The 27,977-nt window shown below is 39.2% G+C and overlaps 1 protein-coding gene across 1 annotated transcript; it reads left to right on the top strand.

Annotated features, from left to right (window-relative positions):
* The first annotated feature begins 55 nt into the window (after window positions 1–55).
* LOC100889738 (regulation of nuclear pre-mRNA domain-containing protein 2) lies at window positions 56–27,749 on the top strand. The gene is made up of 11 exons (XM_030976569.1): window positions 56–146; window positions 2,467–2,647; window positions 3,487–3,619; window positions 7,322–7,434; window positions 12,327–12,385; window positions 13,976–14,102; window positions 14,921–15,096; window positions 15,957–16,080; window positions 18,773–18,862; window positions 20,507–20,563; window positions 21,513–27,749. The coding sequence occupies exons 2-11, from the start codon at window positions 2,488–2,490 to the stop codon at window positions 25,187–25,189; spliced, it is 4,716 nt and encodes a 1,571-aa protein (XP_030832429.1). The 5' UTR covers window positions 56–146; window positions 2,467–2,487; the 3' UTR covers window positions 25,190–27,749.
* The last annotated feature ends 228 nt before the right edge of the window (window positions 27,750–27,977 follow it).

The raw sequence follows: 27,977 nt of genomic DNA, 5'->3' as shown, positions 1-27,977 counted from the left end.
CTACCCGCGTACCTGGGAACACGTGCTTTACGTATATACAGCTAGCAGCGCGCGGTAGCAGGCCAGATCGAGAGCGCTTTATGACCCATCACTGACCCTAAAAAAAACATGGCGACTTACTGGTACCCAACCGTTTACGTGTTTTGGTATGTTTTTAACATTGATTACTTTTACTGTTATGTGGTTTGCTGCTAAATTTAGGGAGAATTTTGTTATCTTGCCCTATGAATTTACTTTCTTACGATGCTATCTAAATATCGGTACTGCTGATGTGTCGTAATTTGACTGTGTAATTTGTTGAGATGTGATTTGTTTTTCCTTGCGATTTTCAACTGTGCTAAGCGCTAAGTTCGAGTCCAACTGTCTGACTGTCTGTCCTCACCGACCCGACGCGACGGAGAAGCCAGGGGAGGCAGAGAGTCCGAGAGACGCGTTATTTCTCCTCGGAAGTTAACTTCGTGTAACTTACCCTTAGCTTTTGGCAAGAACCAAATTAGGGGTGGATGATTATAAGTCAACATTCAATATCCCAATGTAATTCCTCCCTTTTTTACCGTAATTCATGAGAGACCAGAGTGAGAGCCATGTCAGTAAGACTAGAGAGGTCTACTGTAGTCTAGACTGTAGAGTAGATCTAGACCCAGTACAAAAGTAACAAGCGAAAATAGTGGAAACAAAATATAGAAAATCAGTACTAGTCTAGGTCTAGATGTCTACTAATAATAGGGTGCTGGTCCGAAAATGAGGATCGTCTTGTAAATGGCGTGTCCCTAAAAATAAGGATAAAAAAAAAATGTTGGCGCGCTCTGCGGCATGCGGGTGTATGAAGGGGTGACCAAAGTTCGCGGACATTTTAGAACATATTACAAAATGTGATATTCAATCTATGATTTCTCACATTCTACACAACTTTATTTATTTCAATTATTACCAAATGGACAGCAAAGTTTTTTACTACAGATTGGTTCAACTAGAAAAATTTACCGTCGAAGGATTTCGGAGATATCGCGATCTAAAAATTCGATGTCCGATCGTGCGTGCACGCTGCATCTAAAAAAGTCATAAAAAAAATGAGACCTAACTTCACGCACGGTGGTTTACAGTTGATTTATCAAAAAATGTGATTCATCAAAAATAAGGTATCTAATATCATAATTTGCAAGGCAAGATATCGTACAATCAGTTAGTACCACTCTTTACTTACAATTTTGAGGATTTCTGATCTCAAAATGAAGATTTCCAGACCCTTATCGGTAAGTTGATAATTTTTCGGAACGGACGCAAATAACTGCAAAATTTGCCGATCTTTTGTCAATATTTTCACAATTTCGCACCCAATTCTAAAGAAAATTTCGTTTCTGGGTAATTTTATGACCTTTTCATTGGTGATATCAGATTTTCGAAATCTTACAGATTTTTTGAGAAAGCGAACTTTGGTCACGCGCGAACTTTGGTCACACCGCCATACATGTAGGGTTCCCAATCTGTGCGCTGGGCAATGGGGAAAAGGGATTCCGCATTATGAACGATAAATCCTTGGGAAGACAGACAACCTATGAAAGTATAGATGGTAAACTGGTGGTATTTTATTACGCTTAATTCGTTTTTCGCATTGCCAGCACGCAGATCGGGAACCCTACTGCAACCGAAAAGCGCTGAAGAAAAAGAAACGTCCGCAAAAATGCAGACAATCCTTATGTAGTTTAGGGTAACGAACAGCAGTTAATGCTCTCAAATTCAAAGTCTGCGTTGCATAGCGCAGACATAATCCCCTTCGGTCACTTGGCTGAGTGACCTCCCGTTTCACTTGCTTTTGAGCAGAAATGTTAACTGCTGTTAGTTCTCGAGCATGCACTACTTAAAGGCATCGTTTAACATCGATTGTGGTGTGCAATACTGCAATTTCTTATATATTTCATTATTTTTATCGGAGCATCGGTTTCCAAAAATGCGAAACCGGGACGTAATGGCGACAGTCGGGACTCAGTCTCGGTGTGACTGACCGTACCAACTCAGGCTTAATTAATTTGCCAATAAACTTTAACCGAACACTAACAACAAAAAAATCAATTACAATATCAATTGATAGACCAATTACCAAAAAATTGTCTAGCTAGGGAAGAGTAACAGCTTTGAAAATGACGTATATCTCCTCAACACACATTTTTTTTAGAGCTACTGTAATTATCTTTAAACACTGCACAATGTGTTAACTCACCTACTTACTTTATATGGTTAAGACACAATATAGATCCTTAAGTTGTCCAAAATATGTTGTTTACACGAGTGAACAAAATCCACATTTTTGTCATACTTAAAAAGTTTCAGGACACCATATTTAGAATGTGTTGACCTTTCCAAGCATATCCTCTTATTTATGATGATATACAGCCTCTTACAGAGTGTCCAGTAAAAGGAGTCTGGTAATGCATTGAATGATCTATATTTTGTCTTTCACCTTTACAGATTCAGCAGGAGACCAGCATCATGACCAGTGCTTCTTCTGTTACGCCCGAGAGCTTGCGCAAGAAGTTGGGTCAACTGTCAGGTGCGCAAGACAGTATACAGGCCCTGTCCCATTGGATCGTTCACCACAAGAATCACTATCGTCAGATCTTGGATTGTTGGTTTGATATCTTCAAGGAAGGTAAGAGTTCTGAGATTCTGAAGAGTGTTGGAACAAACTGCCACAATTAATTTGTGATTTGTCATCTGGCAATGAATTTAAAACTGCACTCAAGACATACTTGTTCAACAGTGAAAAAAATACACAGGGGCTTGGGGCGAATTAGCCCCCGAAATGCCAAAAAGAGCCCCCAAAAATTTGCATAGAGTTCAATGCAAAACAAAATAAAGAGTGTTATTTTCATGCAAGCAAGCTTGAAAAGTAGCCCCCGAAATTGTTTAAGTATTTGTTTTCCTGTTGTTCAATGTTGTATAAGTACTGTTAAGCTGTAACATATTGCTAAGTATTAAGTGTAGTGTATCACATGATTTCATGTTTGTTCTCATGTTCATGTTTATGTGACTATTTTCTACTGCCCCATGAGCATCACAATATTGTGATGAATACCACCGCATTATAAGTGTTCATATTGTTATTATTATAATAATTCAAAGACAATGGAATGTTCAGGCAAGGGCTGTCGATGTGAACGAAATTTCAGACAACGTTTATTTATTTGACCAACATTTTTTTTCACTGTGGTAGCTGGCATCCTTGCTAATTTGAAACTGAAGTTTTTAGCAAATACTGATTTATTGTGGGAGTTACCTCAGTGTATTTATAATCTGGCCTATGAGGTTCAACTTGTCATATACATGAGTGGAACAATCTTTAAATACTATGGTAACATACAAAATGTATTGTGCAAAACTTATTATTGGCAGAAGGAATATTGAAAAAGTATTGGAAAAATTGTGTTTTTGTTCAATATAGTAAAGATTTCTAAATTGTTCTAATAATTTGTATCCCACCTCTTGCAGTGAAATCAGCTCGCGTGAAGCTGACCTATATGTACTTGGCGAATGATGTGATTCAGAACAGTAAGCGCAAAGGGACGACAGTCTTTGTGGATGCCTTCAAGAATGTCTTAGAGGATGCAGCTGCTCTGTGCCAGTGAGTACGAATCCAGGGATATATTTATGGGTTAAAAAAAAGTGATTTAAGAAGAATAGTAGGTCCAAAATAACTATCTATAATAGTAATACGCTAAGGCTCCGCGGGGGGGGGGGGGGGGGGGGGGGGGGGGGGGGGGCATGACGTCTCCGCCGGCCTTTGTATTCTATTGTTTTTTAATGAGATCGCCGACCGAAGTTGGTGCAGCTATCTCCTCCTGAACCCTCCCCTCGGGGTACCGGTGACCGGTGCCGTCGTCCGCGGGAGAGTCTACTCTGTCGAATTGGCTATACTCCGCCCGAGGTCCTCCTCCGTGTCGACGTCCAGGGCGAAAACAGACGCGATATGCATAATGCAGGATATGCGTGACGACAGAGATACCTCATGGATATTCAACATAACATCCGTAGACACACGACCGATGACTATCCACCCACATTAAGTTGCGTATTAAATGCACTATGCACAGGGTCGGGATTACCCGAGTAAAGCATCTTTCTATAGGATATCCTTTGTAGTAGCTGCACAAGCCACAGAGATACACACGAAGCTTCCTGTCCACGTCCAAACTTAATAGGAACCTATTTCCATCATTATTGCCGCGATTTTTATATAGTTTTCGTGAATGGAGGTATGAAATCAAAGCTTATTTTGTGATTACTACGGCCATATATACTAAATTTTGATTATCATTTTCTAAAGGAAAGTTTTCACAAGAAAACCATTGGACTGACAGTTCAGTCGCAAGCTGCCTTCAGTCAACACACAGTGCATTGCTGCTGTGCAGTGTGTGTGAGCTGCTGTTAACTCCAGGAAGCTCCAACACCGGCTCCGCGCACCGCAGGCGTCCGACGCCTGCGGCGCCGGTGTTCGAGCTTCCTGGAGTTACGCTGTGTGTGTGTGTGAGTTCAGCTGAGCTGAGCTCGAGTCGAAGAGATTTTGACACTTTGAAATTGTTATCTGTTGGTTTGCATCATTATTGCCGCGATTTCAATATAGTTTCGTGAATAGATTTACGAAACCTGAGCTTAGAATTAGTAAAAGTATTACTAATGTCTACGTTTTTAAACGACTGTCTGATTTTCTTGTGAAAATTTTACTTTGAAAAATGATTATCGAAATTCATGGTCAGAAATAATCACGATCTAGGGTCTATTATGTTACAGTTCTTGCATCAAATCAATGCATGAAAACTTAGTTATTGAACTAGAAAAATGTTTTTTTTTAAATAGGCAATTATGAAGTAGGAAACCTGAAACCTGTCCTTAGCCTACTAAACAAATCTCAACAAAGTGTAGGCCTATCCTTTTATGAATTAATGAAAAAGTAGCCCCAGAAAAAGAGCCCCCGAAAGTTGAAAAAGTAGCCCCCGAAAATCTCCCCAAAATTTGAAATGGAGCCCCCGAAATGAAAAACTTAATTTTTTGCCTGCGCCCCCCTCTAGAATCCCTTGGATTTCCACGGTTCCTGAGTTGAGTGTATATATAATATAGGCGTGGGGTCCACGGGTTTCAAGGGGCAATAAACCCCCAAAAGCTTGGGGGTTACGTTCTTCAAAGTTGGGGGGGGGGGGGGAGAGATCAGATCGCAGCGAGTTGAGTGTATATATATAATATAGGCGTGGGGTCCACAGGTTTCAAGGGGCCAAAAAACCCCGAAAGCTCGGGGGGTTTAGGCGTTTAATTAGGGTCAGATGAGCATATTTTTAATACTTTATTTGTGACACTTGCGGGTCACTAATTGGCGTGGGGTCAATACGTAGTGTTGCGTACCAACTACGCTGGCCTACGTTACTATATGCTGAGGGACGGAAAGGGGTACGCAAGATGAACGAAAACGATTCAACATGTTTAATTTTTTTCGCATACTTTCGGCGTAGAAACTTGACGCAGAAAGTACGCCTTTTTACGCAACACTACGCTACATGCCTACGCAACAGTACGCTACCCTACGCCAGATCGACAAAGCAGTAAAAGCTTTCCACACAGTAAGCAACCATAAGCAAACCTGTACGCCAGCCTACGCATAACCTACGCAGGGACTATTTTCCCATTAATACGCAGCCTAATTTTTGCGTAGTCGGTACGCCACACTACGGAACTCTACGCAGTTCCAGTGGCTTAAAGAATAACTACTGGTACAGTTGGATAGTTTTTTTAATTTTTATATAAGGCCAAATTTTTAAAAAAACATGTTTAGCGTCCTGTTTTTTCGAAAAATGGGAAGGAGGAGGCCCTTTTTTTTTTTTCTTCTTTCAAAATGGCCGCTCCGTACATTTTCCCTGACATTCGGGCTATTTTTCAAGATGGCGTCAGACAATTTTTTTTTTTTTTTTTTTTAAATCAGAAATACATTTTAGCTGTACTTTTCATGTTTTTTTTCTTTCAAAAAAAAAATAATAAAAATTAAAAAAAATTAAAAAAAATAAAAATAGGAGGCGGCCCCCAAAAAGGCAGCGGGCGGGGACGCTAAACATGTATATTTTCTTAATGGCCTGAATGGCAAATAAAGTTCTTGGCGGTTTTAATTTAGACAGTCTCTATATATCTATTTACACCCCCGCCCCCCTCTAGAATCCCGCGGATTTCCGCGGGTCCTGCTAGTAATCTACAATGTAATACTTAAACTGTTATTCTATAGGTAAGTATGAAGAAAATATGGGATAACATAAAACCCTGTCTAGATATGCCCTACTCTAATTAAGTGCATACGTGTGTGTTAACTAGTCGACTCAACACAAGAGGTTTTACTGTTCAATGATAATGTAATCAAATTGCAAAAAAATCTCATTAGAGAAGTAACATTTGAAGCTCATATTTTTAACACAGTATAGCTACATGGAACCCCTTTCATTTGGTATTTATGCCAACCCTGGACCAAAAATTATACCTAACTCTAAACGTAAACCCCAATCTAAAACTCGGTTTACTACCTTTACCATAACCCTTTGTCTACAAAATCAAGCCTGGCGTAGTTGTTGCTGAAGCAAATGACTGATCATCTTTCATTGGGAATATTATTGTAATCTCTGAAATTGAGTCAAACCAATCTGTTTGAACTGACATGGCAAAGGACAAAAAAAGGACATAAAACAATCAACAACAAAGAAGTTTTGAATACAACATGTCAGCAATCAAAATATGAATCCTTTTGATCTGATTGGGATGGTTATGGAACAAAGGCAAGATGAAACTCCCATCTCTTTGATCAGATTGTAATCCATTCTTTACCAGTATTAAAGGCCTCGAGTTGATGTGAGTGTTTTGATCTAGTTATATAATTTGACTCCGGTTCAGTCAAATGTGCAGATTTCTCCCAACATAAATAGTACCATTAGAAGAAAGAAGAGTGACCCTGCTAGTAGATGTCAATTCAATCTTGAAACTAAGGAGAACTTTAAGAATTTAGAATTGTACTGTATGATATCCAAGGTTTCCTCTTTGATATTTGAATGAATGGAAAAGATGATGCAACAGGTACAAGATAAGAAGAGTTGTAATCTTCAGCTGAGTTGAATAGATTTCTGGCACATTTTCATAAGTTTTCTGGTTGAAAAAAATCATCATGATAAGATTGCAGTTTCTCTTCATATGTAATTCTATTACCAGAAATCGAGATATTGCCTAAGTGAAGTGTGCAGTGTGAAAGAAATTGTTTTTCTCAAGAATTCTTTTGATTTTGTTTACTTTCTTATAAATGCAGGGATGACTCCATCAAAAAGAATGTCTTACGACTTTTCAAGATTTGGGGAGAGAGGAGTATTTATGAGAAAGACTTCTGTGATAAACTCATTGCGGCTACAGGAAAACAACAACGTAAGTTTGTCAAGTCTTTTTATATTTGTGTGGATGTGTGGTCCAGTTTGTGCTGTAAAATAAAGGAAATACAAAACACAAAATTTGTTCAAATCCCAATGTTTTTCCCATGAAGACATCTAATAGATACAATTGGCAAGTTTCATGATACAAAGGTTTGCAGTCTTAAGGGGCTTTCACACCGGGCTTTGCGTAGTGTTGCGTACCGACTACGCCGAGCGTACGCAACCCTACGTATCTGTTCGCTGAGGGACACAAATGGGTACGCGACATGGACTTTCGGCGTAGACACTATATGCAGAAAGTACGCATTTTTACGCAAGTCTATGCAACACTACGCTACTGTACGCCATGCCTACGCAATAGTACGCTACCCTACAGCAGTCTGACGAAGTATTACAAACATATAAAGGCGTCCTAGATCCTAGTCCTAGTTCTAAAGCATTTTCCACATTCCACAACACTTTGGGCTCGCGAAAGTCTGTAGTTATATAGACTCTCTGTTGGTGAGTCATGTTGCGAAGCGGCAGAGGCTTCATCAGCCAGGTCTTGAGAGCAAACGCGTCGTCTCCCACAAGGAAGTATTCAAGTGGCTGGTCATCATGAGGCAGAGGGTCTGCTTCACGCAGATTCAGTTTGCCTGCCTCAATTGCTGCCTTGAATGGGCTCTCGTTAAACACACCAGCATCAGAGCCAAAGCCAGTGTGTCCAATGTCCACATACATGAATTTGTAGTCAGTATCTACAGGTACAAGTAGTACAAGGGAAAAAACACTTTATAGTTATAGAGTAAGCTGCCAGTCTTTGAAAGGTTTCCTGATGGCAACTTGTTTGCCATTGATCAAACCAACGCAGTGGGGAAGGTTCCAGCAGTTGTAGAAGGATTGTGCCACTTGTTTCCATCCTTTGGAGTGTCTGGGCATATGAGAACTTCGTCAGATAATTCATTGATTATTGCCTGGCACACTTGTGGGATAAACACAGAAATAGTGTTATGGGCAACTCGGAATCCATATTGAAGTGTCTTGTAGCTGTTGCCGGTGGCCAGAAACCTCAAGGTTACAGCCAGCTTTAAACCAGGTTCCAGATACTTCCTGTAGTTAGTATCTCGTTTGGTGATCCTCGGTGCAATTCGTGTCAGAAGTTAATGAAAATCCTGTGGCTCCATCCACATGAAATTGGTAAATGCAGAAACATCCTCAACGTGCAGTTCTTTCATCAGCTGTTCATATTGCACCTGCAGGGGCCTGCGCTGGATCCAAGGTTTTACCCACACACTTCTTCTTCTTCTAGCTTCTTTCCTTCTCTTTCTTTTCTCTTCTCCCAAGCGTTCATGTTCTGCCACATGACTAATTAGTCTTTTCAGGGCATCCAGACTGTAACTCTTTCAGCCTAAACGTCTATTTTTTTTCCAGAAAATCTGTGTTAACTGAATAAAAAATATACAAATTAAAGTACAGACAAAAAATAGTAACAAAAGATAAAAAACATAAACATGCAAAATAAACGAAATCAAATCAAAACAAAGGAAAACATAATTGGCATGGGTAACTTTGAAGAATAAAATCAGTAAGAATTAGTAAGTATTTGAAAACAAATCTGAGATTTAAGAAGAAGAAAATTATGGCTTATTCAAGGTTTGAATATCACTACACCAGTTAGCAACTTTTTTTCCTCCATTTTTGTATGTTTTATATATATAATTTCAGAAAATTCTATTTCTCTTTTTATGTTTTCTGAAATTTGTCACCAAATTATTAATTTAATTATGTGTTTTTTTTGTAAATTCTGAAGAAGTAGAAAACTATGTATCTTCCTTCAAAAAAACTCAATAATGGGGATAATTTTATTTGAATAGAATATATCACACATAAAAAGGTGGAGAATAGATTCAGATTATATCTTATAGTGGCCTTAATGTATGGATCTTCAAAACAAGAAAACATTCATAAATTTCTTATTCTTAATTGCGTATCAAACTTTCCCAGACTCATTTCTCATATAATAATAATAATAACCATGGCTTCTTATAAAGCGCACCAGGGACCTGTTTCACAAAGCCTTTTTTCAATGACAAATGACAGAACTCAGTGACAAATCTGTTGATAACCAATCAGAAGCAAGGATTTCAGTAGCTTATAACAAAAACTGTCATTTGTCACTGATCACAAGTTTTGTAAAACGCCCGCCAGATCAGTCACGCATGACGCTCATGTCGATTAATATTTCTTAGTTGATTTCATGGTAGACTTTACCTTTAACCAACTAAATTCAAAGCCTGATAAGTAATTAAATGTCCAAATTATCAGGCTCAATATTGCCTTTAAAAACCATATTCTCTTGAAAACTTACATATTATTATCAGATGAATAGCCAGTGCCTTTAGATGTGATGTTTTTACTAGTGCTGTAGTTAAACCGTTGCACCGTCCGGTATCCGACCGCCCATGGCGGATTCCGTTTTCAATTGGACGGTTTCGTTTTTCCTTTTTTTTTTTTTTTTTTTTTAATTTATGCCCCTCCACCTGGTACTATGCCTAGCAATGTCTCCCAGCTCAGTAATCGGTGTGTTGACTCACCACTCAGAAAGTAGAACAACACTCCAATTTGTCTGTCATCGTGGTTTGAAAGTAATCTTTGTAATAGATCTCAATACCGGTATGTAGTTTATAATAATAATTCATCCAACTTTTACACACGGCGTATCACAAGGTTCTATCCTAGGTCCTCTACTGTTTGTAATTTACATTAATGATCTTACACATTCTTCGAAAAACGACATTGTTACTATTATATGTGACAAGTTCAAAAGCACAAATCGTCGCCTTCAAATGCACCTCGCAGTTAAATGAAAGTCCTTCCCGCTTTTTCACACTGCCCTGGCATGCTGCTGACAAAGTCGGTCGGTCAAAACAAAACAAAAAAAAAGATTTTTAAAAGATAATCGTTTAACAGAAAACCGTCCGGTTTTGACTGGCGGTTAAACGGAATTGGAGATATCCTGATGTTACAGCACAAGTTTTTACTCTGTCAATAGCATCACCGATAACATTCTTGCTTGAAAATGAAATTGAGAAGTGTTATGTTATAGACAGAGGTCATTGTTTTAATTTTTTTCTTCAAAAGCATCCTTGTGTTCATAATTTGATGTAACTTGGACAAGTATATTTAGGGTAGGGAATTATGGTCACTTATACATGTATTGTACATGTAGGTCATCTGAGGTCATTTGTAAATCGCCTTTTGTAGAAGTCTCATGGAAAATATTTTGAATGCTCGAACAAGTTTTGTGAAGAGAAGTTTCCAATGTAATTTTCTTATTTGTTTTCTTTCAATTTCCGAATGCACTTTAGAGCATGCAGGTTTGAGAGATATTTCATTTAGTGTTTGACTTTCTGGTTATCTTGTGAAAACAGTTTAGTGTTTAAATGTTGCAAGTAAGCTAAAACTGAGTTTTACCTTTTGGGGAAAACAAATTCCTCAAAGGAAATATTTTGAGATTTACTGTTGATATTTTGTCACATTGTGTGTTAAGTGTTGCTTGGGTACCACTACCCCTTTATGTTTTGCTCAAGATTTTGATTGGTATTAACTGTTGAATGTATGCTTGGCTAGATGCCAGCTGCTGACAAATGATTGTACATGAATGAGATCACATCTCATTGTGCTGGCTTTGATCATTCACAATAAGGCCATTTCATAGTTAGCACATGGGTAAAATGACCCCAAATATCCACAGGTCTTTTGCTCATGGAGAAGTCCCACTTTGTGTATTTTAGATTAATCAATGCCAAAGATCATGTATGTGCTTCATGAAAAGCTTTTGTTTGCCATGTTGTATATAGAAAGTACCGCAGGTGCAACACATGAATAATGATAACATGAGCACTTATTGAACTCGGTGGGTTTTACAATTTTATGAGAAATGACCTTTATCTGCCCATGCGCAGACAGTATTTACGAAATGGCTTATTGTGTTGATTAGAACCCTGTTCAAATCCAGAGCATGTGTTCACTCAGGTAGTCGACACTCCTTGGTCACTCACTTCCCTTTCAAACCGTTTCGATTCCAGTCAACGTTTGCTCGCCGCATTAGTGAATATGATGACGTAATGTCGAGGGGCCAGTGACACAAAGACGTAACTCCATTTTGGCCATTTTGAGAAAAAGTGGTTTATGTGTCACTGAGCACTTGGGCCTTAAGGAGTTGAGTCAATGTTTCACTAGCCATTGACTTCAATGGGGTGTTGGGTGGAGTTAAGTCTTCGTGTTTCCTGGAAAGCCCACATTTTTCTGAACATTTTGATTTCAAATACTCATTTTGGCAAAATATAGAGTTACCTATATGTGTCACTGAACCCTCGATTTGATGTAAATCATACATATTTCCTGCGCACATGCGCCACTTTGAATAGGCTCAAATCATGTACTGGTAGTGCTAGCTACATGTAGGTATGTACTACTATGAATAGAGAACAACATTCTAGATTGAGGTGACCGTCAAAACCAAGGTTCTCAATTCTGGTCGTTGTGGAGGACGCCCCCGGCCCCACGTCCTTATAAGAAATGTTTGCCGGGGGGCTCCTACCCTAATATCGTTTAGTAAGTCCTAAGGAAGCCCTGTACCTAAAATAGCGCTTGTATCCAGCAGGTAATGATAATCAATAAATTCGACGCTAAGCAACCTGACTAATATTGTAGACAGTGTGGCGCAAGCACAGATTGTCAGAATGATGTCATCACGTCACAGTTCACTATGTTGACGCGACAATCGAAAAACCCTTAATGACACATACTGTTGCAGGTACACATTATTCAATTTCATTTCATATCATCCTGTAACATGCTACCTTTTTTCTGATAATGATTATTTCTTTCTATTTCATGTTTCAGCTGTAGCCAAGAAGCCACCAAAGCCAAAAGTTGATGCCAAATTTCTAGCTGAATTCCAGGTAGGCAACATTTCGTCTCTATGATGACTGCAGAATAAAAAACAACCCCCATCTTTTTTTTGAGTAATAGAAAAGGTCAAAGTTAAAATAGGGCAGGTTCTATTTTATTTCTCAGATGCACAGTAAACGTGATATATACTTTGAAGTAAGCTCCTGGTTATCTGATCAAAATAAATTTAAAATACTGAATACAGTCTAAATTTCTCCAGCCACATACTTGTAGAGTTATAAAGTTGTATTTTCAGATTTTGCCGACTAATATCACATTTGAAATGATGCTTGTAATGGTGTTAAAAAGACTGTTATCCTACCTCAGTAATTTTTCAAGGAAAAATCCTAGCAAAAGCATATTTGGAAAAAAAATTAAACACCTATTCACACTCTCTTGCCCAAGAGTGACAGAACATGATTCTGTTGGCTGACCGTGAAGAGAGTGAAATCTAACAGCATACCTTATTGGTTATTGCATCACAAATGGACTTGTCTTAGTGAAGTTAGTGAGATAAAAACAAGATAAAAGGATTCTCAGAATACCAATGTAAAAAGATTTAAAGGGTATTTTACCTCACTACGATCGAATGAATCTCAGAATACTGTGACTGTCCCAGGGTTTTTTATTTTTGAATTTGAATTTAGCACCTGTTTACTCGAACAGAACTATCATGTTTGTCTGATTTTCTCTGTATTTCATTTTCAGTCACAAAAGACTTACTGTAAAGCTGCATTTTAAAGTATTATTGTCAAAGTTAACAGGTGACATCAAAAGCTTATTTGGCAGCACAGGGAAATTTAGGCTATGTATGTATGGGGGCATCGATCTGAATGTTAAAATTGAGGATATGGCATAAATCACTTACAGAGCTGCCAGCAGTACTATTTTTTCATATTTTGAATGATTTTTATTAGAAGTTAATAAGACAGTACGATTTTTCCTCAATAATTTTTTTTTTTTTTTTTCAAATTAAAAACAAATATTGTGTGTGTATTTTGCGTGTGCGTGCCAACTTGTATGTAGGAACTTTTGCAAATTGGCAACCCCCCCCCCCCCCCAATAAAAAAAATTTAACTCAAGTTCGTGGTGAGAAAGTACTTATCGATCAAAAATAGTATTTTTGTTCAGTTGGAGTTGGCAGCTCTGGACTTATCTGGACTAAAGATATATGTTGAGCCTTTATTGAAGGTAGAAATATCATTCACATTTTTTGGCTAAAATCAGAAAGTTGCCAACTGTTCCGTTTTTGCCGTATTTTATATTTTTTGTATTGATGTTTTTCTTAATTTCCGATCATGGGCTTCATGTTGTAAGTGTAGTATGCATCTATGTCTTCAAACAAGCACGCAGGATGGTGATACAGGCCTCAAACTGCTCACATTGCGAACAACCAACGTGTACTGTATGCACGTCGCGCTCCGATCTGTGTACGTATCCGTGGTACTGCCGTTTTTTTAAGCTGCTCGATTGGGCGAAATGTTAAGGTGAGAGATTTTGTCAAAAATACTGTTTTTTGCTCTTAAGAATACTTTTTTTGTTGATGAAGGTTGGCATCTCTGGACTATAGTAATTTTTGTTCTATTGTATTGTATGTACAGCCTGAAGAAGTACCTGATGTGATAGATGAGCTGACTGAGTATGAAGATGAGGTGGAGCTCAAGTTCAAGCAGCTCTCACATCTCAACCTTGACGTCACCAATGTGGACATTATCTCACAGCTTAAAGGTGAGTCACTCTACCACATGGTCCATTTAAAGCCACACTGCACTACTTATAGCTACTTGCACCCATATAGCAAACAATGCCTAATTGATGCATGTTGGTCCCCATGAGCCTCTTTTTCTTATCTTATTTTAGAGCTGAGTTGATGAGATAACCACCTGTCAGTGACCTTGCAGGGTGCTCTAATCCCTCCTATAAACTAGGACAGATAAGCTTTAAAGCCTATCTGCACTAGTTTGGCCAAGAGGGATGAGACCTCCCTGCATGGTCACTGACAGGGGGTTATCTCATCAAATAAGCTCTCAATTAACATGAGAAAAAGGGGACCATGGGGGACCAACGGTTACCGATAAGTCATTGTTTGCTATATAGAGGGCGCAAGTAGCTACAAGTAGTGCAGTGGGGCTTTAAAGAGTTCTTGGGAAATAAAAATGATCCTTGATCCACACTGAATGAAGTGGCCTTTGTGCAGCATACCATGGGCTTGGTTCAGGGAAACCAAACTGGCTAAAGGTCAGTATCCAAGTTGGGAAGGATTTATCTTGGTTATTTCTCATTCTGAAGTAATAACACCAACTTTGTGATGCACTTACGACTATATTTTAGTTCAGTTCAGTGGTCTTTGAAAGGATCATCAAAATGTAGAGTCATAATTATTCATAGTGTGGTCTTAGCAATCTGTAAGAAGGCTGCTGTCATACATTGAAATAAACTACAATATACCCGGCATTTGTGATCTTTCAAGGGGTAATCCAAAGTTGAAAGTGGATATTTACCTGCCCTATAAATGACTTAATTTGTTTTGTGTTTTTGTTGATTAGATCGAGCTGGAGGCAAGATGTTCTCCCAGCAGTTTGAGGATGCAGCTGATCGTCTGGAGGAGTTTGTGGTTGCCATGGAGAAGGAAGTCAAGCTCCGGAAGCAGCTGGTGGATCTGCTAGAGAAGAGTGAGATCTACTTCGATGCTCAGATGGGAGAAGCAAGGATTGTTGCAAATGTAAGTCTCACAATCAAGTGTTGAATGTTTAATGTTTAAATAACGTAAAACGTGAACAGGGAATTTGGAATAACTCGTCATTCAAATCGTCATTCATGTCTAGTATGAAAATGTATGGTCAACTTAAGTTTATTTGCCTTTTGAGGAAAGCATGTGATGTGCCCGGTTATAGCTCTATGTTTTTCTTAATTTTATTGCTTATTGCTAGTAATGTCTTTTTGTGAGAATAGGGTTGTTTTTGTGTTTGCAATTGTTAATATTCAAGAACATGCCTTTTAAAGGGATCGTTTAACAATTTTAAATCCGAGATGCACGGCCCTACATGTTATCAGTGTCTGTGATATGATGTTATATTGAAGCCCTAAAAAAAAATGCGCTTCAAAATGATCAAGAAGTGCCTCAAAAAATTAAAAAACCTTTGAGAGACCAGTTTTACCATACTCATTTTCCCCAATGGACTGTAGTGTTATGAAAAACCATTTGGCAAATGCAAACTTTGATTTCGATTTTCAATCATAGTTATCTTGATAATCAGACAGGCGATCGGCTTGTAAAAGTCATGGGGTTTCTGACTGACATAAAGGTTTATAATTATCATTACAGCATGAGCTAATCCAAGGATTTGTTTAAAGGATCTAAGACAAAGTTACCGGATCCCTTTAATGTTATGAAAAAGATAGCTAGAAAAGAGATTAAGGTGTGATTCACAGGGCACGAAGAGTGTAGGACATTCATGCTTTGCAAGTTTGCAGTAATAACAAGTAATAGGTACTCTGATGTTTCATCTCTTAGTGTACTAAGTCAAAATGCATTGGGCACCTCCCGTTTAGATGAATGTCATTGAATCTTTTCCTAACCAGGCATACAAGAATTTTGGTACCCGAGTAACGAGCTTGAAGAAGAGGTTGGATGACTACAAGAAGGTTCTACCTGAGATTGACATGAGCCCTCTACCGTCCCCTTCATCAGATGCTCCTTCACCGGGTAAGGGTCAAGGGTCAATGCAGTTGAAATTAAGCATAGCTTAAAGCCCCTCTTAATAGTTGGGACCCCCTAATTCGCCAAATATTTGATGGCAAAATTTCACTTAGATTGTATTGTTATGTGAATATAATGTCGTTTAAGACACGTTTCTGCAAAGATTTCCCTCAAAAAATGTGTTTGAAGACAAAACTTGATAAAAGAATACATAATTTGGGTTGTCTGTTGTACATTGTACACAGAAAACCTAAATGTTTTATCCTTTCATCAATGTTCGACTTCATGCACAATTGTTTTGAAAATCCTTGCTGATATTTGTCTTAAATGACAACCTCTTTCAAATTATCATACAGTTTAAGTGAAATATTGCAATCAAATTTTTGGGGCTCCCAACACTTTGGAGGGCCTTTAATTGCTTACACTTTTGAATGAATACCTACTTTATCAACAGCCATACATGTTTGATTTTAAAGCAGTTTAGTGTTACCATTTTGTGATGTTTTATTTTTATCTTTTGATCGAGAATGCTCTGAATTACAAGTTGTACATGAGCAGAAAATGCAAAAATTGCTGGAAAATTTGAGTCCGTTTGCGGAAGTAAATTGTACTGTTCATGAATAAGAGCTATTTAATCAAAAATAATTGAATCATTGAAGTCACTGAACTGGCAACCAGAGTGAAATTTGTTATCACTATTTTGTGTTCAAATTGGCAATTCTTTTATCCCTCCTGTTTAATTAATGCCCTTTTAAAGCTTATCTGCCGTAGTTTACAGGAGGGATTAGACTGCCCTGCAAGGTCACTGGACAGGTGGTTATCTCATCAACTCTGCTCTCAGTTAACATATGAAAAAGAGGATCATGGGGGACCAATGGTCACCGATTAGGCATTGTTTGTTATATAGAGGGCGCAAGTAGCTACCAGTAGTGCAGTGGGCCTTTAAAAAATAAAGCTATAATAGAGTAGAAAATCCAAATGATTGTTGCCAATTTGATAAAGAAAAGTTGATTTATTTAGACCTTTCGAAAACCCTGTAATGATGTAGGTTCTCTCAACCTCTTTCATAGAATGTTAAGTTTTTAAAGAGGTGACCCCAAAAGGCCAGGGCCCTGTTGCATAAAAATTATTATCAATGACAAGTTACAATAACTGTTACAATCTGCTGAAATTGTGGCATTTGATTGGCTGAGTGAGAGCAAATTTGTCATAGAGATGTAACATTTGTTATTGATAACAATTTTCACAAAACGGCTTCCAAAACAGGCCAAAGAACCTCACTTGGTTCATTTCTGCTGTGTGACTCTCTTGCCTGCTTGCCTGGCTGGTATCTGATCACTATGTGGTCTTGTAATGACCGATTTTTATGCCTCCGCCACCGAAGGTGGTGCCGGAGGCATCATGTTTTCGGGTTGTCCGTCCGTACGTCCGTCCGTCCGTACGTCCGTCCGTACGTCCGTCCCGTTTGACCGTTATCACAATATCTCAAGAACCATTTAAGATTTAAACTTAAGACTCGGGAATAGTATTTATCACCATAGGAAGACGATCTGATTAGATTTTGGAGTACGTAGGTCAAAGGTCACAGGTCACAGAGGTCAACTTATGAAATTCCTTGTATTGAGTTTGTTAGCGCGATATCTCAAGAACCATTTGAGATTTAAACTTCAAACTTAAGGATAGTATGTATCACCATAGGAAGATGATCTGATTAGATTTTGGAGCACGTATGTCAAAGGTCAAGGGTCACAGAGGTCAACTTATGAAATTCCATACATTGAGATTGTTATCATGATATCTCAAGAACCACTGGAGATTTAAACTTCAAACTTGGTGATAGTGTGTATCACTATAGGAAAACAATCTGATTACATTTTGGAGCACGTAGGTCAAAGGTCAAGGGTCATAGAGGTCAACTTATGAAATTCCATACATTGAGATTGTTATCATATCTCAAGAACCACTGGAGATGTAAAAACTTCAAACTTAAGGATAGTATGTATCACCATAGGAAGACGATCTGATTAGATTTTAGAGCACGTAGGTCAAAGGTCAAGGGTCACAGAGGTCAACTTATGAAATTCCATACATTGAGATTGTTATCATAATATCTCAAGAACCACTGGAGATTTAAACTTCAAACTTAATGATAGTGTGTATCACCATAAGAAGACAATCTGATTAGATTTTGGAGCACGTAGGTCAAAGGTCAAAGGCCACAGCGCACATTATGAATGCAAAAACAGCTTGTGATCGCGTTATCTCAAGAACCGATTGATGGATTCATGCCAAAATTAGGTCATGTTTGTTACTTGCAGAGCCAATGAACTGAGTAGATTCTTGGTTCATAAGGTCAAAGGTCAAAGGTCATGGGCCCATTATGTATGCAAAAATAGCTTGTGAACGCATTCTCATTAGAACTGACAGATGGATTACTATTTAACTCAGAACATCTTGCAGAGCCAATGAACTGAGTAGATTTTATGGTCGTGAGGTCAAAGATCAAAGGGTCATATATGTATATGAGAAATTGCTTGTAATCACAATATTCTGAGAACCTGTCAATTGATTACCATTGAACGTGAATTCAATTTTTTTTTTCTGTTTTGGTTTGTAAAATTGCTCTATAACGGAGGCATCATTTTCGACTGCGCGCAGTCGAATTCCATCTAGTTTCTCTCTGTGTTTATGCTTTCAGGTGCTACCCCTCCCCAGGAGCAAGATGGAGTCAATAGAGATTTAGAAGATATGGAACTCTCGGATACAGATGAGGGAGGAAAGATTATAGGTGAGAATTCACTCCTAATTTTAGAGGTGGCATTATGAGGAAGAAAAAAATATCTAAATTTAAGTAAAGTGATTTTGATTGTTGTAACAAACTGTACATTGTTAGTTTTTATTAGGGATTTTTTTCTTTTTTCAAAAGTCTTTTGAAAAAAAGCCACCTTTGCAGAGATGCCAACCGTTATGGTTTCGCCGTATTTGTTACGGTTTTAATGCTCTTGTTACGGCGTTACGGTAAACAATCAAAAGGTTACGGGGAAACGATAAACAAAAGTACATTATAGCGAATGCCGCCTTATCACATAGCCTCCGTACACAGCGCTGCATGTCGCACGCATTTACGAACTCATAAGTTCACTGAATTTGACTACATTGGATAGGCACTTTCGCGCACATGGTCCGTCCGCCGCCATCTCGTTTAATTCAGAAACAACACGGCCGCTACGTATGCTACATGCGGTCGTGCCTTTTGGGGGGAGCATTGGGGTAGATGATCGTGCGCACGGCGCCCACAATGCCCATTCATAGTATAGTAGCGAAGACTTCGGTGATTCAGCGGGCGCATTGCAAGTGCGATATACGGTGTGTTGTTGTTCATGAACGCCGGGCCTAGCGGCCTGGGCTGGTGTGTCTGTGGTACTGGTGAGTGTACGTGTGCGTGTGTAGGATACGAGTTCTGCCATTTGAGTGTGGATTCGAATTTGCCATTCGACGCTTGAACGAGGTGTTTTCTTCCTGAATATTTTCATGGATTCACTCAAAAGAGCGAGTACCCGAGGAGGAGATCCTTTGACTGGAAATAGATTTTTTAAAAATGTTTTTATGCACATCTTTATTTTGTACTTAAAAATGGTAGGTTCGAAATGCAGTAAGAGTGATTGGGTGTTTGTGTACGTTTTGCGCGAAAATTATGCTGCGGTGTCTTGCGTTACGGGAAGACCCCCATTTGTTACGGAAAAATATGGTAAATGTTACTGACAGCCATCCTATAGGGTTGGCATCTCTGCTTTTGTGGAGGCACCCTGTTTGTCTGAAAGAACAGCTTCTTTAAAATTCTTCTGAATATTAGAATCCTTTAGATAAGTAATTATATATATATATATATATATATATATAAAACAAGACCCTAAGAAATGCCATTAATTATAATAAATGATAGTAATGGTGTTGATATTTTTATTATGTTAATGTTGCTTCTTTTCTATTTTTGATGGTATTGATTGTCTGTTAGTAAGTGTCCCTGTCTGAACTAGGCGCATTATGGATTAAAAAGTAATGCCATTTTCCAGTAGACTTCATTTCTTAACCCATTGGGCACTAAACCAGAGATAACTCGGGCCTTGGTGTAAATTTTAAAAAATACATATGTCCTAAATCAATTCATGTTCAACCCATGTAATCTGAGCCAAATTTAAGCATTTTCAAACATAATTTATGACTAATATTTCATAAATATTTTTGGGTGAGAATGATCCTTAACCTGTTGTTCCTGACTTCCAACGTGTACAATAACAATTCAAACCTGTCACTTTTACATGTTTAAACCGCTTGTGGACCGGCCTATTTGCAACAAATCAATTCATGTACCCTGTATATTTATGTGTTTATCTGGCATTCATGATTTGTGATATTTTTTCTTCACATCCAGCTGCTGTGCCTGCCAAGTCATCAAGACCCTCCAAGAGTGGGAAGAGGCGTCATAAAAGTAAGCAGAACAAAAATCTATCATCACAATTCAATTGCTTGTATTTAAATAATAATTACAATGTTTTCAGCACTGTTAAATTTTAAATTTAAAAGTCAAAAGTAATATAGAACAGTAGTGAGAGAGTGAATTTTTTAAATGGAATATGTAGTTTGTGGGTAGCTTTGGTCTGTAAAGGTGTTGTGGTCTAGCAGATACATCACCGGACTGTGGATCACATGGTTTGCGGTTGAAGTCCCGCCGCGACACTAAATGTCCTTTTGTAAGACATTGATTTACATTTGCCACTCTCGACCCAGGTGAAGTAAATGGGTTCCTGGTAGGGAGAAATTCCTTTAATGCTTTAGTGCCTTATTCAGAGCTGCCAACCATTCCGTTTTTACCGGAATTACTACGTTTTTTCCTCCAAATTACGTTTATGTTTTTTCTTCATAAAATATGTTTTTTAAGAATTTTTTTTTTTTTTTTTTTACATACCGCACGTCAAACAACTTCCCTTAAATGGTGATTTGATCACAAATTCAATAGAAAACTAATTTCAAAACATACTTGAAGAGAAAAATATTCTCAAAAAAAATGAAATGCTGATAGTACCAAAATAACCACCAAAAAATTACCTGCTTGTATGGAAAAAACAGCATGATGAATGAACATTTCTACATTGGAAGTGTGTTGCGCGTGGTTGTAAGTTTTGTTTTACAAATTCCTTTTTTTGCTTGAAATTCCTTTTTTTTTTGCCATCATGATTCCTTTTTTTGGTCGCACAAGGTTGGCAGCTCTGCTTTTTATGGCAGCTCAGCTAAAGTCGGGTAATACTATGATACCTTGTATTGAGCGCAGTGGGGTACGTTCATCTTGTAGCTGCGCTATATAAATTGACCTATTATTATTATTATCCACCTGATGTGTAGTTTATTGATGTCCTTATTATATTTTACTCTATCCACAGATGCAGATTCAAAGTCCAAGAAGAGGTCCTTGTCCAAAACTGATAGGTCCGGACAGAAGATCTCTGTCATTGCAAGCACTCCTAACTTTCCAAATGCTACAACACCTCAGGGGGAGAAGATACAGTCAATCTCACCAAATGTACCAGCCCATTCTTCCTACGCAAGCCCCTTTGACTTCCCTTCTCAAAGGCAAAGTAGTGGGTTGGTAACGACTGCAGGGGCCACACCCGTCTACACCCCGAGCATGACCACCGGTTTTACACCGCAGGCGAGTGTAGCGTATTCTCCCGCAAGTCCGGCAGTTTACGATCCTGCTGCTGCAGCTACGACATACAGTCCTGCGGCCTCGGCGGTTTATAATCCAACTGCAGTAACAACCACGTACAGTTCTACAGCTGCACCTTACACTCCTGCTGTAACAACCCCTTATGACCCAGCATCATCAGTTGCCTATACTCCTTCTGTTGCATCAGAGCCAAGTGCATATGTCCCGGTCGCTTCCCCTGCTGTGTCAGCATACTCTCCTACAGGAGCAACGGCAGCACCAGTTTATACTCCAACAGTTGCAGGCTATACCCCAACTGTTTCTTCAGGGACACAGGCTTATATACCACCTCCCCCTGCTACAGTATCACCGGTGTATTCAGCAACAGCTCCTGCAGCAAGTCCTGCGTATACGCCAACAGCTGCAGTTCCTGCGCAAGTATATACACCTGTTGCCTCACCAGTATCACCAGCATATACCCCAATAGCGTCGACAGCAACTACTGCTTATGCAGTGACAACACCATCAGTAACACCGTCCTATCCACCTGTTTCTACCATATCCTCTGTCTATACACCAGAGCCTTCACCTGCTTATACTCCTACAGTCTCTCAGACATATAACCAAACAGTATCAACAGCACCTTATGACCCAGCACACTCTGTGCCATACAACCCCAATGATACCACAGGTTACAACTCATCAACAGTATCAGCATACAATACTGTCAATGCGCCGTACAACCCGCCGGCGCCATCTGTATACAGTCCACCAGTTGCACCACCAGCACCTGCAGCAGTTCCTTCATATAATCCTCCAGGTGCATCAACCTACGAGCCGACACTTGCAGCTACGTACACTCCTTCATACAACCGTCCTCCTCCTCCTGTTAGCAGCACGCAATCATCTTATGAACAGTCATATTCAAATACATACACAGGTAATTCTGATGAGGGTGATACCTATAATCCTCCACAATCACAGTATGGTTTCAACAACGTGCAGAAGCCTCTGCCTTCCAGAGATTTTGAATATCCAAACCCACAAGCAAGAGACTCTGAAGTCACACGCTGTGCAACGCCCCTCAGAGATGAACATTTACAAATGGAAGAACCCTCATCCTCAGAGCTACCTGCAGATAACCCTTATTACTCTACCCAAATGCCTCCAGGAGGGGCTCAGTATAGAAACCCTGTTCCACAACAGAATGTAGCACCCGTCATGCCAGCCAATCCAATGCAGTTCTTGACAAAGTTGATCAGTAGTCGGATTGTACCAGCGGACTCTGGTAAATCCACAGACCTCTTGAGTACCCTGAGCAGTCTCTCAGGAAAACAGAGGAATATTGTGGAGCTTCATCAAAGAGAGTCTCCACCACCACCACCTCCTCCCCCTGTCCGTAAACTTCCGCCCAAGCTGTTAGACGATGAAAGGACAGGTGGAAAACGTGTTACTTCTACAAATGCTTTCAGCAGAAGTAGGGAGAATCAGGACAGACATGAAGAGGTGGAAGAAGAAGAAGAAGAAGAGGATGATAATGAATACTTGACTCCTGAAGAAAAATCTAAACTTAAAAAAGCCAATCAATCTTTTGGTATTGGTCAACTAATGTTTCAACTAGCTGAGAAAGAGCCAGAGGAGGAATCGGACGTAGAGGAAGTAGAGGTAGATTTTGATTTCCCTTTGGAAAAGGACAAAGATGAAAGATTTTCTGACACTCTTCCAGAGGATGAACCTGATCGTAATGCACAACAACTCGCAAAAAAGGCAGGAAGCGCCCCTCTAGCTCCATGGATGCCTCATGTGACACCCAAAAAGCCTATTCTTCTTACCAAACCAGAGCTACCTTTGTCTGTATCACCTCCACCACCACCACCACCACCTCCCCCACCACCACCTTCATCTTCAGCTGTGCCATCAAGTCCTACAGCCAAATCAGGGGTGGTTCCACCAGTTCCTCTTGCTGCAATGCTGCTGCCTCCACCGCCCCCTGTGGCTGAGGATCTGCCACCGCCGCCACCTCCTCCACCTCGAGTATCGGCACCAGCTCCAGCTCCAACTGCACCCAAACCTGCAGCTAATGTACCTGCGGCCGTGCCACCTCGAGGGATTGTTGCAAAGACAGATCAAGTACCCAATGTACAAGCTCAATCAATAATAACCATTAATCATGCTAACGTCCAAAGACAAACATCCGTAGGACAACCTATTACAATCGTTCGACAGCTTTCAGACCCTTCTCCAAGCCCTCCTGCCCAGCCCATAAGATCAATCATGCATGATCGTGCGCCAAATTTTCAGAGGATTGCTGTGGTAGGTCAGAATACACGGAACCAAGACTATGAGGAACCGAGGCCTGTCCCTGTACTTGGACAATCTCCAAGGATACGAGGTCCATTTCCAGGACCTCCTCCTGGACCCCCTCCACCGACCGCCAGACAGTTGTCAGGATCAGGCATAAGAGCGCCTGGACCCCCACCTGGCCCACCACCAGTTAGTGCCAAGAGAATGTCAAGTCAAGAGTCCACTGCTACTGCATTTGATGAACAGCAAGATACCCCTACGAGCCCTGAACCTTACAAAAGTTTTGATTCAATGCCAATAAGTAGTATACCTAGTTTAGTATCGCCCACATCTCTTACCCCTTTGAAGCGGGTCGATTCCATACCAGAAACCTCATCACCATACCAAGAGGTTGCTGAAGTGAGACCTCTAAGATCTATTCTCAAACGACGCAAATCTACTCCTAATCCTGAGACACCACCTGAAGACGACTACTACCCTGAAGATTCACAGATATCCGTCTTAGGTGCACAGCCTCGTTCACTTTCACAAGACTTTTCCACAGATTCTCCAATTCGGGTTCTAGGTTCCCAGCCAACCATTTCCCAAAGGTTTCCTCAAATGGATGACTTTGGATCAGACTCAAACATATCTGTAGTAGGTGCTGCAGGAGCTGCAGGGCAAGCAGGAAACATCAGCCCAAGGTTCTCCCAAAGACCTCCCTTCCGTAGAGGAGGACCCAGATCACCAGAACATAGATCACCAGGACACAGCAGATACAACAGAAGCCCAAGTCGCGATCAGGAGTACAATGAAAGGCCTATTATTCAGATGGACTATGGGCATGGTAAGCAGCAGCAAATAGACTACGGCCATGGAAAGCCAGGCGGTGACCAGGGGATGACCATTCAGACATTGGGTGGTGATCGTCCTGCCTTTCAGGATAAGTACCGTCATGATCCTCTAGAATCAAGACATCGATATGAGCCTGAACCTATGAGACACTTTGAACATCAGTATCGCCCCGAGATAAGACCAAGAGGGTATGGCCCCAGACCTCATGGCCAGTTTAGACCAAGCTTTAGGGGAGGGTCCCCACAATATCGTCCACAGTCGTTCTATTATTGATGTTACATATCTGTAAGTGTATCTTTAACAATGATGTACAACTATACATTTATTGTATTGTATTTTTTTGCCTATGTGCATAAAGGATCAGTTTTTCATTTTTACACTCTTTATGACTACACTTGAATATACCTGTGCATATGACTTGGACAGAAACCCAGGAATAGAGGTCATAATTACTTTAAGTTTGGTTTCGTTAAGTGCAATTTGAACTGTAATAGCGCTATATTGGATATTGATATGTTTTTGCTTTTATGCAGAAAGGCTAATGCTCAAAATGCATTGAATTCATACGACAAGCCATACTTTCATTATAATTTTCATCATGAAAAGATTATTGTTCATATGTTCATCTGACATTTGTGCGATTTTGGACTCTATATTTATACTCCATTTTCCTTCCCTTCTCCTTTTTGCACTTACATGTATGCCTCCCTTTTATATCTTATACATACCATAGTTCAAAATTAATTGACAACTCTTGAGTACCGGTATGACAGAAATGAACACCTAGCGATGTTTGATACTGTAAGAAAGGGAGTGAATTTTGCCCACGAAATTGGTTTAATATTTTGATCATTGCATTTGCATTAACCAGAATAATGACAAAGAGATCATAGAGTTTGTATTGTAATTATGGAATGTATTTTTAATGAATGATTGCAAAGGATTTAAAGAATTTATAGATTTTTTATGAATATCATTCTGAAATTTGATGGTTTTATTCAAATGAGACGAGTTTGATAGAGTTACAATTTTTACTTTTGTTAGGTTTCAAGAGCCCAAAGGATGATGAAGACTTCAGCTGATTCTTTAAATTGTGTAAATAATTATTTTTGTAACATAGGGGGCTCTTACTCATACACTCTGTCTTATTTGTATGTCATTTTCAATCAGTCTTAGGGTTAGATGTAAGCTATGTTCTTGGATTTGATCTCTTGTCATTTTCTGCATTTGCTTGAGATAAGAATTTTGTAAGATGACAAGATTTGGAGTTGAGTTAAGAATATTGGCAAGATATTGGTAGGTATGTCAAGTGAAAAGGGAAATCAAGGTGATTCTGTCAGCTTTTAGTAAGATGGATGGATAACTTTCCTAGTGTATAAGAATATAGCATTGGCGTTGAAATCTTAACTCCTTTCCTACAGGAATTTGGGGGTCCCTGTATTAACTCTGTGGGTACGTGTGTAAGAGAGTTTTGGTAGCCATTTGGTTAAAGGCCATGTTACAATAATACCTTGGTGTCACAAAGTAAGAAATGCAGTGCGATCTTGTACATCTTTTTAAATACAAGTATCTGATTTAATCTGAAAAATAAAGGAATAGGAAATCTATGTTGAGGCAGCCAGGTGTTACATACTACAATATTTTCAAGTTTGTATTTGCTTTGTTTCTGATCAATTAATACAATGTTGTATGAAGGGGGGGGGGGGGCGGGACCTAAACTAAATTATGACAAACAAATGTCACTAACACTTTTTCAAGTCGATCTCAATGCCCATGTCAAATATTGGTGGACAAAATGAAAGGATCCTTAAGGTTGCGATTGTGTTGCACATTTGTATGTGATTTATGTAAAGATTACCTAGATGGTGAATATTGTATGCTCTTGTGATTCTGATAGCTCACATTTTGTTTTCAATTGATTTAATAATCCATTGAATTGCTTGAAGGAAGTACATGTATTAATATCCTTGAATGCATGTGTAAAAAAAGAAGATGAATATTTAACATTGATCCCCCCCCCCCCTCAATCACAAAGCACCTAAAAAAAAATGAGAGAATATATCATTATAAGAAGCCCATGATGAAAATTGATTTAGAATTACTGCTAATTTATCATTATGATGACACTGTATTATGCATAGCAGTATTTTGGGGTGCACTTTGGTGAGCTGCACACTCAATCGATTTTTGAAAGTTATATGTAAATTTTGTATCAAAAGATGTGAGAGACTGGAGGCTATGAATTCCCAAATTCTTACACCATTAAAAAAATTTATCCAAGTTTATTGCAGCAAATGTACATAAAATGCAGAGATTTATAGCTCACTTTGAATCACCGGGTCAGGTAGATGAGTTACCCGACCTTTTGTGGAAACATACCCCTTTATGCACGAAATGTTGAGGGTAATGTTTGTGAAATAGACCCCTCTCATCTACAAGTGATCTGGTCCAATTTACCTGTCGTCCTGTTAAACACCTATGGCAAGTCTATGATAGGACGCGTCATCTTTACATGACCTGCTTTCGTTTCACGAAAGGTCGTGTAAAGGCAACCACCCAACAGGACGCGATGACCCGATGATTCGTAGTAAGCCTATATTCACTTCCCCCCACTCTCCTTTTAAATCTTTAAGGTTTAAAAGAACAATTTACTTTGGGAAACTGAAGCATTAGATGGCAAACCTTCATAGTTGAGTTTTTAAGAATGTGTCTGTGCTGTCCATGTATCATGTATATATTGCTCGCTTTAAAAGAAGAAAAAAATATTTTGTTGTTGCATACAAATCTTGTTTCCATCAATAACACTTGTTGACTTGTCAGCCCTTGTAAAGGATCGATTTGACGACTGATGGTGTCCTCAATGTAACAAGGCTGAGTGTAACTTCATTTAAAGGTATAGACCAGTTCTGGTCATGCGATTACATTGTGAAAGAAACGTTGTGGAATCGATCAGAACAGGTTGATCATCTAGCATATAAGTATTGGTGTGTACTACAAGGTTCTGGAATCATCAAAATGATAAGAAATTTGGCCCAGTCTTCGCAAAGTTACAAGCACTGTT

This window comes from Strongylocentrotus purpuratus, unplaced genomic scaffold (genome assembly GCF_000002235.5).
Source record: "Strongylocentrotus purpuratus isolate Spur 01 unplaced genomic scaffold, Spur_5.0 spur5_scaffold_9, whole genome shotgun sequence".
NCBI classification, from domain to species: Eukaryota; Metazoa; Echinodermata; class Echinoidea; order Camarodonta; family Strongylocentrotidae; genus Strongylocentrotus; species Strongylocentrotus purpuratus.
This window is presented reverse-complemented; position numbering and strand designations above follow the sequence as displayed.